A 12334-nucleotide genomic window follows, 5' to 3' on the forward strand; every position below is an offset into this window, starting at 1 on the left:
AGGACCCAGCAGGCACCCCATAAACCCCATTTCCTCCATCCTCTTTCCAGCTTTTTCTTGGCCTCTTTCCTCTTGAAGCCTGTCATTTCTCTGTCCGCCGGAGCCCCTCTGGCCTGGGGTCACTTGTGGGGGTCCAGACAGAGCAAAGGGATGGTTCAGCCCGCTGGGACCTCTCACAAACCCTGCAATTACTAGTAATAGTACCAGCATGGCGCCTACTTCCCTACTGCCAGGCTCACGAGCCCTGCCAGCCCTCGAAATTGGGGCACTCTTGTCCCTGTTAGCTACAAAGAATAGACCGTGGTCCTGTGGGCGCTCCATTGGCAGAAGTATGGCTGGTTTCAGCCTCCTGCTTCCCGCCTTGGTCCCCTCTGAGGCTCTGGACACACAGAGGATGACAGCTGTGGGCCAGAAGAGGCAGGACGAGCCCACCCTACCGGCTCGTGCCGGGTTGGGACAAGAGCCCAGTCCCGGTGTCCCGGCCCACCATGCTGGAGTGGGGGCACCAGGTGCTGGGGCCCAAGTCTGAGAGACTGAAGATCCCTCTCCCCACGCTGGGCGACGGTTTCTCTGTCCAGCGGTTGGGTGCTTCTGGATGGATGACCCACCTTGAGAGGCACCCCCCCTGCCAATTTCACAGCCAGATGAATAAGGGGCAGGGGCCCCTCTGTGCTGCCCGGGGCCATGGAGCAGCATGGTCACGGGCCAGGACTCCAGCGGCCGCCCAGGGCCACTCCCCCTGAAGCGGCCTTTGCCTTCCCTGTGCTGCCCAGTGGCAGAACTCCAGGCCCCTGGCATTTTAGCCCCCTGGCCATCAGGAGGGGGGGTTCCTTGCTGTCTGGGCTCCCGGTGCAAAGGCCATCCAACCCTTGATGTAGGAGAGTTAAGGCAAGAAGTTCACTGGGAAAGGTCCAAAGAGGTCATGCATTTGGGGACAGAGCTCTAACCAGGGCAAGCCACCAGATAGCTGATCTCAGCTCTGTGGGTACCTTGAGGTGGGACTCTGGGCCTGCCACTGACCCTCTCCGAGCTGCCGTTTCTTCACATTTGGAAGGAAGGGACTGGAAGAGATCTAAACAGTCTTCCAGGGCAGATTTGTGCTCAGCCTTGGCTGGGCGCTGTGGTAGCGTGATCACTTGATTGCTCTGGCGTTTACCCCGACTGTTTTACTTTGACGAGGGAACCAAGGCTCAGAGAGGCCGAGTAATTTAGTGAAGGTCACACAGCTGGGGAGCGAGGGTGGGGCCAGGACTCACACCTGCCCAGCCATCCAGCGCTGCACTTGCCCATCTTGCCACAGTTCCATGGGGTGTATGACTGACGAGATCCTGCCATTGAGGGACTTACCAGAGCCCACGTGCAGGCATGAAAGGGTGAGCTGGGGCATGTGGCAGGTAGGAGCAGCTTTAGGGATTCTGAGACAGGGGCAGTCAGGAAGGGCTTCCTGTAGGTGAAGGCCTCCCAGTCCTCCCACAAGTTTGGAGGAAGAGCTTTGACAAGCATCCTAATCCAGAAGTGTTCGCTTCTTCTCTGAGCATAAGGGACTTTATTGAGGCTTGGCAGAAGGGTGAGTGATCTCCTCTGGGTAGGAGGAGGGTAGGTAGGAAGCCCCCAGGCCCTGGTGGGGAGCAGTTGAGAGGTCAAGGGGCTCCTAGGAAGAGGGACTCCCACCAGTTCCAGTGCCTAACCAGAGACAAGGCCCCATGCTCTCTTCACAGATTTCTGGAGCACCTTCTCTGTGCCGGGTCCTGGGCCACAGCAGTGAGCAGGGCAAAGCCCTGCTTTATTCTCCACCAGGAAATGTATAACGAACACATCAGTAGATAATACGGTTCCAGAGAGTGGTCAGGGCGGTGAGGAAGTCAAGCTGGGCAGGGGATGATAGCTGCACAGCCCAATGTCCAGTGTGGGCCTTTGAGAGTGGGTGGAGATGGGCCGGGGTCAGAGAGGCCGTCGCTCAGGAAGTGAGGCCCAGCCCAAAGCTGGGAGTCCACTGGGTACCGAGGGGATAGACGAGTATTCCAGGCAGGAAACTGGGTGTGCAAAGGCCCTGTGACAAGGAGATCATAAGGAACTGGGAGATGCCCGGTGAGGCTGTAGTGGATATTTTGAGCAGGGCTAGAAAGCCCCGTGGGGGATCTGGGTCTTTACATTGTGAGGACTAGAGGCACAGCCGGGGGAATGACGTGGCGTTTGTGTGTTGTGAAGCGTGCACACCGGCTGGGGGGTAGGACGCAGGCAGGACAGGGGCAGAGGGTTTGTGTTAGCTCATGCCATCTGCAGGCGAGTGGATGGGTGGCTTGGGCCAAGGTGGAGTCAGAAAAGATGAAAAACTAGATGGAAATGGAGGCGCTGGGCAGAAGAGAGACAGATGTCATGGTGCTGTGTCCCGTGCTTCCTCAGACCTGCCCCCTGATGCCGTCTGTGTCCTCCCAGGCCTGCGGGTACGAGAGGTCCAGATCGAGGTGTCACGGCAGCAGGTGGAGGAGCTGTTCGGGCTGGAGGATTACTGGTGCCAGTGTGTGGCCTGGAGCTCCGCGGGCACCACCAAGAGTCGCCGGGCCTACGTCCGCATCGCGTGTACGCCGCCCTGACCCCCCACCCCGCGCCCCTGGGCCCCTTCCCCCCACCCATGCACCCCAGAGAGGAAACTCCACATCTGTGGGGGCATCCCTTGCCCACTACAGAGACAGAGGGCACATGGCCTCTGAGACCTAGGCCACTTCCGGCCTCTGGATTTCTAACGGCCTCTTTTACCAACTTCTGTATAAGGGAGCTGCCAGCCTCCTCACCAGCCTGAGTTGTTACGTGCTCAGGATCCCAGCATCAGGGAGGGAAACCCGTTCCCCCAACTCCACCCTGGGAGGCCCCCACTTTGGAGAAGAGGACGTGCCCAGACAGAGCCCATTTCCTTGGTGTGCACTGCCCCCTTGTGGCTAGAGTGGGACACTTCAGGCTTCTGTTCTGCCCCAGTGTGCCTGGCAACCCCACTTCCTTCTTCCAGACCTGCGCAAGAACTTCGATCAGGAGCCTCTGGGCAAGGAAGTGCCCCTGGACCAGGAGGTTCTCCTGCAGTGCCGCCCGCCAGAGGGGGTGCCTGTGGCTGAGGTGAGCAGGGAGGGGCGGGGGCGGGCAAGGAGAATAAGAGGCACGGCAGAGACCAGCCAGGCATGGTATTTGCCACCAGCCACACACAGTACCTCGGCCTCCCAGAGCTCTCCCCATTGCATAGATGGGAATATTGAGGTTTGAGACAGAAGAGAACTACCACCTTTGCATACGCTTGACCCCAGCTGGGCCCCCCACAGGCATAACCCCACAGGATGGGGCAGAGCTGGGGCAAGATCCCCAGGGGCTACTTGTGGAGGCCCCAGGCTCAGTCTCTTGCAAGGGGGGTGCCTGTGGCTGTATCTTCCTTCCCCGCCCAGAAGCCAAAGTCCCAGCTTGACGGATGCCAAAGGGTCTCCTAATCCGTACGTCTGAGCACCTGGCCTTTGCCTTAATGGTGAAGGCACGTGCTACCTGCTAGCACTTACTTACAGGGAGTTGAGTAGTGTTCTCCACCCTCCACACACTAAATTGTCTAATCCTTGCATCAGCCCTGTGGGTGGATGCGAATAAATTCCGCCTTATGAAGCATGCAATTGGGGCTGGCGTTAGGTCCCTTCCCTGCGCCATCTAGCGGGTGGGTGGTTGTCACCCCCATTGTGGTCCGTAGTGCTCAGCACGGCGCCGAGCCTCACTCTGTCACCACTGTGGGTGGACGTGACTAGGACTGCTGTCCTGTTTATGGCCGGGCCTCCCTCCCCCTCCAGAGGGGAACCGCTCCCCGGGATGCAGGCAAGCAGGCACCGGGCCCTCATGCCTCCCAACCCCACCCCTGTAGGTGGAATGGCTCAAGAACGAAGACATCATCGACCCCTCCCAGGACAGCAACTTCCTGCTCACCATCGACCACAACCTCATCATCCGCCAGGCCCGCCTCTCGGATACGGCCAACTACACCTGTGTGGCCAAGAACATCGTGGCCAAGCGCCGTAGCACCACTGCTACGGTCATCGTCTTCGGTATGTGCCCTGAGTGGGGGGCAGCTTGGCCAGGGGAGGGGGAGGGCCTGGAACATATGCCCACCTCACCCCACCCTACCCAGGGGGCCAGCAGAACCCTGGTGGACAGGTGGAAGGAGGAGGCCCAGAGAGGGGAGGAGCCTTCCCCAAGATCACACAGCAAATCTAGTGTCAAGTCAGGTACTCCTGGGCTTGGGGCTGGAACAGGACCTAGTCAGCATCCTCACCCCAGAGTCTGGTGACCCAGCAGAGTGCAGAACCGCTGCCCGGGCCTGTAGGCTGTTCCTTGTTGTTCCCTTAGCTGGAAGGGGCAGGCTATAACTGAGATGCCCCAAGTATGGTAGAAAGAGCCCTGTGTCGGGTTTCAGGCACAAGTCTCCCATCACCGGGTGACCCTGGGTAAGCGTCAATCCTCTAGGGACCTTCACTTGCCATTGCACGACAGGGCTGGGAACAGACGGTGACCTTCCTGGTCCCCTCCAGTGCTGATGGTGGCAGCCAGATCTGTCTGCCAGAGACCGAGCCCCCAGTGCTGCCACAGGTGGGGCCCCATCAGGAAGGGCCTCAGCAGAAGGGCCTTGACAGGGCTGGAGAGGGGGCCTAGGGGGGACCTGCAGGCCACAGAGCCAGGTGACCCCTGCCGCCCCTGCAGTGAACGGTGGCTGGTCCAGCTGGGCAGACTGGTCGCCCTGCTCCAACCGCTGCGGCCGCGGCTGGCAGAAGCGCACGCGGACCTGCACCAACCCGGCCCCGCTCAACGGAGGCGCCTTCTGCGAGGGCCAGGCCTTCCAGAAGACTGCCTGCACCACCGTGTGCCCAGGTGAGGCCCTCAGCCAGCTGGTGTCCTGCCCACGCCCAGCCCGCCCCGGCCCCCAGCCCTGCTCTCTGTGCTGCGGTGTCTGCCACGGTCCCAATGGCTGCTCTCCCCCACGGCAGTGCTTGTTCTGGGGCCCACGGCTGGCCGAGCAGGGTGGACAGGGTGCTGTGGCCTCTGCCCTTTCGTTCCATGCCTCTCCCCCCAACCCCCGCTGCCAGAGGGATGGAGAGAGAGGTCTGGGGTGGGGTGCTCTTCTGCTTTCCAGGCCAAGGGTTCTGTGTCTGCTTCATGGGCCAGGGTCCCAGCACCACCTGGGGTCAGAGCGCCTGTGCTCCTGCCCTAGACTTGGGCTGCCATCCCTAGTCCCACAAAGGTCCTCTCTCCCCTCGTCTCTGTCTCGGTCTGCACATCCTCATCTGTGGGTCTCTGCATACCTGGTTTTGTCCCGTCCCTTCCATGTTGGCGTGAATGACCTGCTATATTTCCCTTGGGTTTGTGTCTTTGTGGGTGCACATGGCTGTGTCTGTGTGAGTGGCCTCCTGTGTCTATTTGTGACCTCTCTACCTGCCTGGGGCACCTGACTGCTCTGGCATGGGGCTGTGTGGCCGTGGGTGGATCTCTTCACATGGCTTGTCTTAGGTCCCTGTCCTGCTGTAGTGTGTATGGGGGGCAGTGCACCGCTGTGTGTCCCAGGCCCCTCCCCTGCCATAGTGTGTGTGTGTGTGTGTGTGTGTGTGTGCTCACACAAGCACCACTGTGTGTCCTGGGCTCCTGCCCTGCCCTAGTACATGTAAGGGGGAGGTGCACCTCTGTGTTGTGTGCACCTACCTGTGCACGCCTGGGCCCCACGTGCCGCGTGCTGTGCTCCTGCAGTCGATGGAGCGTGGACGGAGTGGAGCAAGTGGTCGGCCTGCAGCACCGAGTGTGCCCACTGGCGCAGCCGCGAGTGCACAGCGCCCCCGCCCCAGAACGGAGGCCGAGACTGCAGCGGGACCCTGCTCGACTCCAAGAACTGCACCGACGGTCTGTGCGTACAGAGTGAGTCCTTGTGACAGCGGGGCCCCGGGGGTGCGGGTCGAGCCGGATGAGGCCCCCCACCCTCAGCCAGCCCCAGGCCTCCAGCACCGGCCGCTGTGGAGCAGCCCCTGGGGCCCCCGCCCACCTGCCACACATGTCACCTCATCTGCGCGTCTCCTGTCCCCTTCTCCATTCTTTCTCTGCCACCTGTGTCATTGTCTTTCCCTTTATTTCCCTTGACAGATAAGAAAACTCTAAGTGACCCCAAAAGCCACCGTAAGTCCCATTTCATGGCTGCCCTCTTTTCTCTGGGGGACCCGTGCTCTCCTTGGCTGGCTTTCCCAGGGTGTGGGGTGCAGGGCAGGGCGGGGGACAGGAAGACTTGAAGGTGCCCCCCCCCCCACCAGCCCTCCATGGCTGCACGTGTCACGGCCTCCATCACATGCAGACAGGCAGACCCTCAGCCAACAGAAAGGACACCATCCCGACCCTCCCATCGTGGGGGAAGATGAGTCTCAGAGAGAAGGGATGTATCCACAGATTCAGCCAGGACTCGAATCTCAATATTTGCATGTCCAAAGCTGGTGCTCTGAGCCTTGTCCCCTCAGCCTTCCTCTCTGTGACAGGGCCAGCACACGGCCCACACCCGTCCCTCCCGATGCCCCTACTGGTCCCCCCCAATGAGCTTCTCCAATCATCAGTCCCAAGGGTACTGATCTACTTACCTCCCAGCCATCCTGTGGCCACACCAGAGCAGTAGACCTGCTCAGGCAGATGGGCCTATGGTAATGAAGCCATAATTTCTGAATAATTCCAGATTCATAAAATCAGCAGTGAGCCCCTGGGCCCAGCTCACAGCAGGGCCAAGCTGGTGACTGATGAGAGACAGTCAGGTGACCCCCCCACAGTTAGGAGGGATATCAGGAGGCAGAGCAGGGCCCTGAGGGCCTCCTCCGGCAGCTCTCCTGGGAGCCCGAGAGTGAGGGCCACAGAGGAGAGACGGGGCCAGAAGGTGGCAGTAGTGGGCGGACGCCAGGCCTGGGCTGTGCCCGAAGGCCCAGTGGGCACCAGGGACGTGGGGCTTGGAATCCAGGCAGGGCAAGCAGGCCTTCCCTTCCAAGGGCCTCCCAGGAGGGGAGACCGGACGCTTGTCCCCAGACAAATGAGAGGAAGAGCAGGCGTCTCTGCCCTGCCTGTGCACTGCCCACTGTGCCAGCCACCCGCCATGTGTGGCCATTTCCACTTCTATTTAACTTAGTTAAAACTAAATACTTCTTTAAAGACTTAGTTCCTGGGTCACAGCGGCCACATTTTAGTTGTGCATTAGCCATGTGAGGCTAGCGGCTGTCATGTGGGACAACACAGACATGGAATGTCCGTCATTGTGGAAAGTTCTGCTGGATGGCCCTGCTTTAGACCCTGCCTCTGGGCCCTGATACCTTCGTGCCTAGGCCGTGTGGAGTTACTTGGAGCTGTGTAGCCCCCTGTCTGGGGGAGGGAAGTGTAGCCGGCCGGTGGCCTCCCTGAGGCCCTTCCTTCCCCTCCACCAGCTCGCCTCCTCTCCACCCGTCGCCTTGCATCTCATTGCTCCTCCTGCTCCCCTTCTGCCTCCGCCCCCTACCCTCAGCATAGGATGCAAGTTGAGCTCAGGATGACTGCTTGCAGCGATTCCTGGGAGCCGGGACCTCCGGCCCTGGGTTGTGCTGCTGTAGTGAGGGCCTTAGTTTGCATCCTGGCCGGGACAGGACAAATGGAGCCGTGTCCCTTTCTCAGCAGTGAGCAAGAAGTTGTCCCTCGGGACTGATCATGAGTCATCTTGCGTCTTTCTGCATCCGAGAGGGAAGCAAGACGGGGGATTTGAGACCGCTTACCTTGTGGACACTGATGCGCAGAGAGGTTGAGGCTTGCTGGAGCCAGTCATGAGGGCTTAGGACCTGGGTCTCTGTCCCCCACCCCTCACCCAGCCCTCCTGTCCCCACAGTGCTGGAGGCCTCGGGGGATGTGGCGCTGTACGCGGGCCTTGTGGTGTCCATCTTCGTCGTCGTGGGTGTCCTCATGGTGGTGGGGGTGGTGGTTTACCGCCGCAACTGCCGGGACTTCGACACGGACATCACCGACTCGTCAGCCGCCCTCACTGGCGGCTTCCACCCCGTCAACTTCAAGACTGCGAGGCCCAGTAAGGACCCGGGAACACGTGGGGTGGCAGACACAGGCAGGGCACCCAGAGGGGTGTGGCAGCCAGCCCAACCAGCCAGACTGGAGCAGAGGCTCCTATGCCCCCCACCAGGTCATTCTAGACTTTGCTCTAAAGATAACCAGATGAGGGTAGATGGCAGAGGTACAGAGGAGGAAGGGGGTGCCCAGGTGCTGAGTCCCCAAAGCATCCTGCATCGATGGCACTTGACCCTTTGGCAGCTGGACTTCTGGGTGGGATCTTGCACAGAAGGGCCCCTGGCGGGAGCAGGGGATGAAATTAGGCCAGCGAGGGGCACAGCTAGCTGGGTCTGACTGTAGCCCCCATGCCCCCAGACAATCCACAGCTCCTGCACCCCTCCGTGCCTCCGGACCTCACGGCCAGTGCTGGCATCTACCGCGGGCCTGTGTATGCCCTGCAGGGCTCAGCCGACAAGATCCCCATGACCAACTCGCCCCTGCTGGACCCCCTGCCCAGTCTCAAGATCAAGGTCTACAACTCCAGTACCACCGGCTCGGGGCCAGGCCTGCCAGATGGGGCTGACCTGCTGGGGGTCCTGCCAGGCGGCACATATTCCGGTGACTATGCCCGCGATGCCCACTTACTGCCCCTGCGCAGTGCCAGCCTTGGCTCCCAGCAGGTCCTGGGCCTGCCCCGTGACCCAGGGAGCAGCGTCAGCGGCACGTTTGGCTGCCTGGGAGGGAGGCTCAGCATCCCCGGCACAGGTGAGCCTCTGTTCTGCTTGCCTGTCAGCCTGGCCTCAGCGTGTCCCCTCTGGACATCCACAGCCCCTCCCCGCTCTACCGCCAGCCAAAGATAGGGCTTCCCTGATCCCATTTCACAGATAGGGAACATGCAGGCCAGAGGAAGAAGGGACTACAACATAGAAGACTTAGGGTCCAGGCACTTCTCTGTCTCACTAAGGCAGGTCCAAGTTTCTCCTTGGACCAGCGCCCCTCTAAACCTTATCTGTTAAGTGGGAAAGAATATGTCTGTAATTCAACAGACCTGCAGAGCACTACTGAGAAGGCAGGGCCGCCCATCAGCCGATAGCTTCCCTGGTGTCACACTGATCTAGGGCCGTAGCTGGCCCTGGGGCCTCCCTGCTTTGGGACTCGGCCCTGTCTCATACCCCATCATGGTGCTAGAGGGCCCCGTGTTACCAGACACACCCACTGCTGTCAGTGGCCTGGGCTCCCCTTGTTCCTAGTCCCCAAGCGTCTCTCCCCACCCCTTGCTGGTGACCATCTGGAGTTCAGGAGATGCCTTTCTCCCCCTGCCCCAAGCTAGGAGCCAACCAACCCCCTTCCCCATGTTCTAAGCTCTTGGACTCCCTCCCACTGACCTCCTTGTCCCCGTAGGGGTCAGCCTGCTGGTGCCCAATGGAGCCATCCCCCAGGGCAAGTTCTACGAGATGTACCTCCTTATCAACAAGGCAGAAAACACCCTGTGAGTAGAGAGACCTCTGTCTGGCATGAGCTGCTCCCCTTCTCTTCCTCTTCCTGCTGCCTGCCCACCTTGGGTTCAAATATCACCATCTGAGCCTGATCCTAAAGTAGTCAGTCCTCCAAGGAAAACGTTGACAGCCCTTATTAGGTCCACATTTAAAACATACAACACCAGCACAGAAAATCATAAAACTGAAAGGCAATTGACCGAGTAAGCTACGATATGACAAAAGGCTAATATCCTTACTATGTAAAGAGGCTTTGGAGACCAATAAAAAAAAGTAAACATTTCACTACAAGCAGGGGCAAAGGATATGAATGAGCAATTCACACATACTCTCTGATGCACACACACGCACACATGCACACAATGGCCAGGGAATTATGAAAAAATTGTCAGCCTACTTTGTAGTCAAAGAATTAGAAATCCAGACAGCCAGGAGATACTAGGAGTTTTTTTGCCTTGAGAATTTGCAAAGGTTTTTTCAAACTACCAAACCTTCCTGTTGACAAGAATGTGGCAACTCGGCCCTCCCCCGACACACTGGAGGGAGCACGTTCTGGTCCCAGCTTTCCACAGGGCCATTTAGCTCCACATAACCAAAAACATCCCCAGAGTGCAAAACCCTTGAAAATGTGAGCAAAGATGTCACTGTGAGAACACCGCAGTATAATAGAGAAGTCTGAAAACAATCTCAAGGCCTCGGCCATCTTTCTGCCTCTCCTTAAGCCCTCACCTCCGGAGGCCCAGGGGTGGAGACTTGCTTCTATCACCTAAGAGCCACGGCAGAGGTGCCAGCCCCGTGCCTGTCCCTTGCTGAGCTTCCGGCCTCCCCTCACTGCCTCCCTCTTTGCCGTCTGCCCTATCCCCAGCCCGCTTTCAGAAGGGACCCAGACAGTACTGAGCCCCTCGGTGACCTGTGGGCCCACGGGCCTCCTGCTGTGCCGCCCCGTCATCCTCACGGTGCCCCACTGTGCTGAAGTCCGTGCCGGCGACTGGATCTTCCAGCTCAAGACCCAGGCCCACCAGGGCCACTGGGAGGTGAGGAGCCAAGGCCGGGGGCCCAGATCTCCCACATGAACCGCTCTGGGAGGCCTCAGAAGCTGAAAGAAGTCCCCTTTCCCCTGGCCCAACCTGGGCAGATCTCTCCGTGGCCTTGACTTGGACCTGTCTGCCTCCCCGCTGCAGGAGGTGGTGACCCTGGATGAGGAGACCCTGAACACGCCCTGCTACTGCCATCTGGAGGCCAGGGCCTGCCACATCCTGTTGGACCAGCTGGGCACCTATGTGTTCACCGGTGAGTCCTATTCCCGCTCGGCCGTGAAGCGGCTCCAGCTGGCCATCTTCGCCCCTGCCCTCTGCGCGTCCCTGGAGTACAGCCTCAGGGTCTACTGCCTGGAGGACACGCCCGGGGCGCTGAAGGTAAGTTCGGGCCATAGGCGCCACCCGGCCCTAGCACACTGTGGGTTATTATCCCTGGCAGACTGGCTGCATGGTACCTTCCAGTGCTCCCTCCCCAGAGTCATGGTACTTTCCAGGTACCCCTCTACCACCATCAGCCTTGTGGATCATTCATTCATTGAAATGGCATCAGAGCCTCAGGATACAGTGCTGCCCTCACCGAGCTGCAGGCTGGAGGGGGGGAAACGGTGGCCTCACCAACAGAAGGCTAGGGGAGCACCAGCCTGGGAGGAGGAGGGTCTCAGAAGGCTTTACAGCACATTAACCTTAGACCTGTGCTACCAAAGCCAAGTGGGGGTGCCAGGCAGAGACGGGTGAAGGCCGTTCTGGTGGGCAAAGCAGGTGATGCAAAGGCAGGTGTGGTCTGTGGGACCAAAGCATGTAGGGGCTGTGAGTGTGGGAGCGAGAGAGGTGAGGGCTCAGCCCCTCCACAGCCTTGGGAGCCATGTTCAGGAATTTGGGCAAGGGCATAGATGTGGACACCCGTTCACAGATGCTCCTTTGGAAGCTCACGTGCTATGCTGCAGGAACGGGTAGACAGGAGGCGGGAGGCCCACAGGGAAGCCACATCTGGACCATGGACACCAGGCCATGGCAGCAGTGAGGGCAGGGGCTGGCCGCTGTGTTAGTAGAATGGACAGAACAGTGATGGATGGGACGACAGGGAGAAGGGGGCATCAGGGCTGGCAGCCAGGCTCCTGGTACATGCACAAGGATACACAGTGCCCTAAATGAGGGAGGGGGTGAGGCAGGTACGAGTGGTTTAGGGCAGGGAGGAAAGGGAGGTGGAGGGATCGGACTTGGGCACCTGGAGCCTGGTGGTGGCCGCTGCGGAGCTGGTGTTAGTGCCACCCATCCCCCACGTCCCTGTCCTTTGCCTCCCCAGTTCTCCCCCGAGTTCCTAGGACCTCAAGCTCATCCTAACACTGGAAGAGCATAGCCCCATGGCCCGGTGTAGACCTTCTCTTTCCACCCACCTCTCTGCAAAGCTTCCAGGGCCTTTCATGTAGCTGAAGGCCTCCTGCGACCATGGTCTGTGGTCTCCTCTCGCTCCTGTGTCACTGTCCCACATGACTTGTCTCCAACTCCAAGTCGAGGACATAGGTGCAACATAGGTGACAAGGCCTCATGGAAGAGTCAGTGTCTTCCGCTGGGCCAGGCTGGCCCGAAATTGCAGAAGGCCCATGAGGAGCCACATGAGAGGAAAGGCGCTCGCAGCCTGGATCTCTCAGTACTGGGGCCCTGGCCAGTGTCCAGCTTTGATCAGAGAATGGAGGGGAGATCAGGAGGAGAGCCGTCACATTTGAGTTTGATGGCATCGTTTATTAA

The 12334-nt window shown here is 59.7% G+C and overlaps 1 protein-coding gene across 3 annotated transcripts in view; it reads left to right on the plus strand.

Annotated features, from left to right (window-relative positions):
* UNC5B (unc-5 netrin receptor B) overlaps positions 1 to 12334 on the plus strand; it is a 79441-nt gene that overhangs the window by 60241 nt on the left and 6866 nt on the right. Inside the window, exons 3-13 of one of the 3 annotated variants that reach the window (XM_029931853.1) lie at positions 2437 to 2580; positions 3005 to 3108; positions 3887 to 4067; positions 4720 to 4887; positions 5758 to 5922; positions 6145 to 6177; positions 7883 to 8077; positions 8431 to 8820; positions 9457 to 9544; positions 10417 to 10585; positions 10733 to 10966. In XM_029931853.1, coding sequence (XP_029787713.1) covers positions 2437 to 2580; positions 3005 to 3108; positions 3887 to 4067; positions 4720 to 4887; positions 5758 to 5922; positions 6145 to 6177; positions 7883 to 8077; positions 8431 to 8820; positions 9457 to 9544; positions 10417 to 10585; positions 10733 to 10966 — 1871 coding nt within the window. The remainder of the gene's footprint in view (positions 1 to 2436; positions 2581 to 3004; positions 3109 to 3886; positions 4068 to 4719; positions 4888 to 5757; positions 5923 to 6144; positions 6178 to 7882; positions 8078 to 8430; positions 8821 to 9456; positions 9545 to 10416; positions 10586 to 10732; positions 10967 to 12334) is intronic. The other 2 variants (XM_029931854.1, XM_029931855.1) reach the window with 2 other exon arrangements.

The sequence above is a fragment of the Suricata suricatta genome, chromosome 2 (assembly GCF_006229205.1).
Source record: "Suricata suricatta isolate VVHF042 chromosome 2, meerkat_22Aug2017_6uvM2_HiC, whole genome shotgun sequence".
Classification (NCBI taxonomy): Eukaryota; Metazoa; Chordata; class Mammalia; order Carnivora; family Herpestidae; genus Suricata; species Suricata suricatta.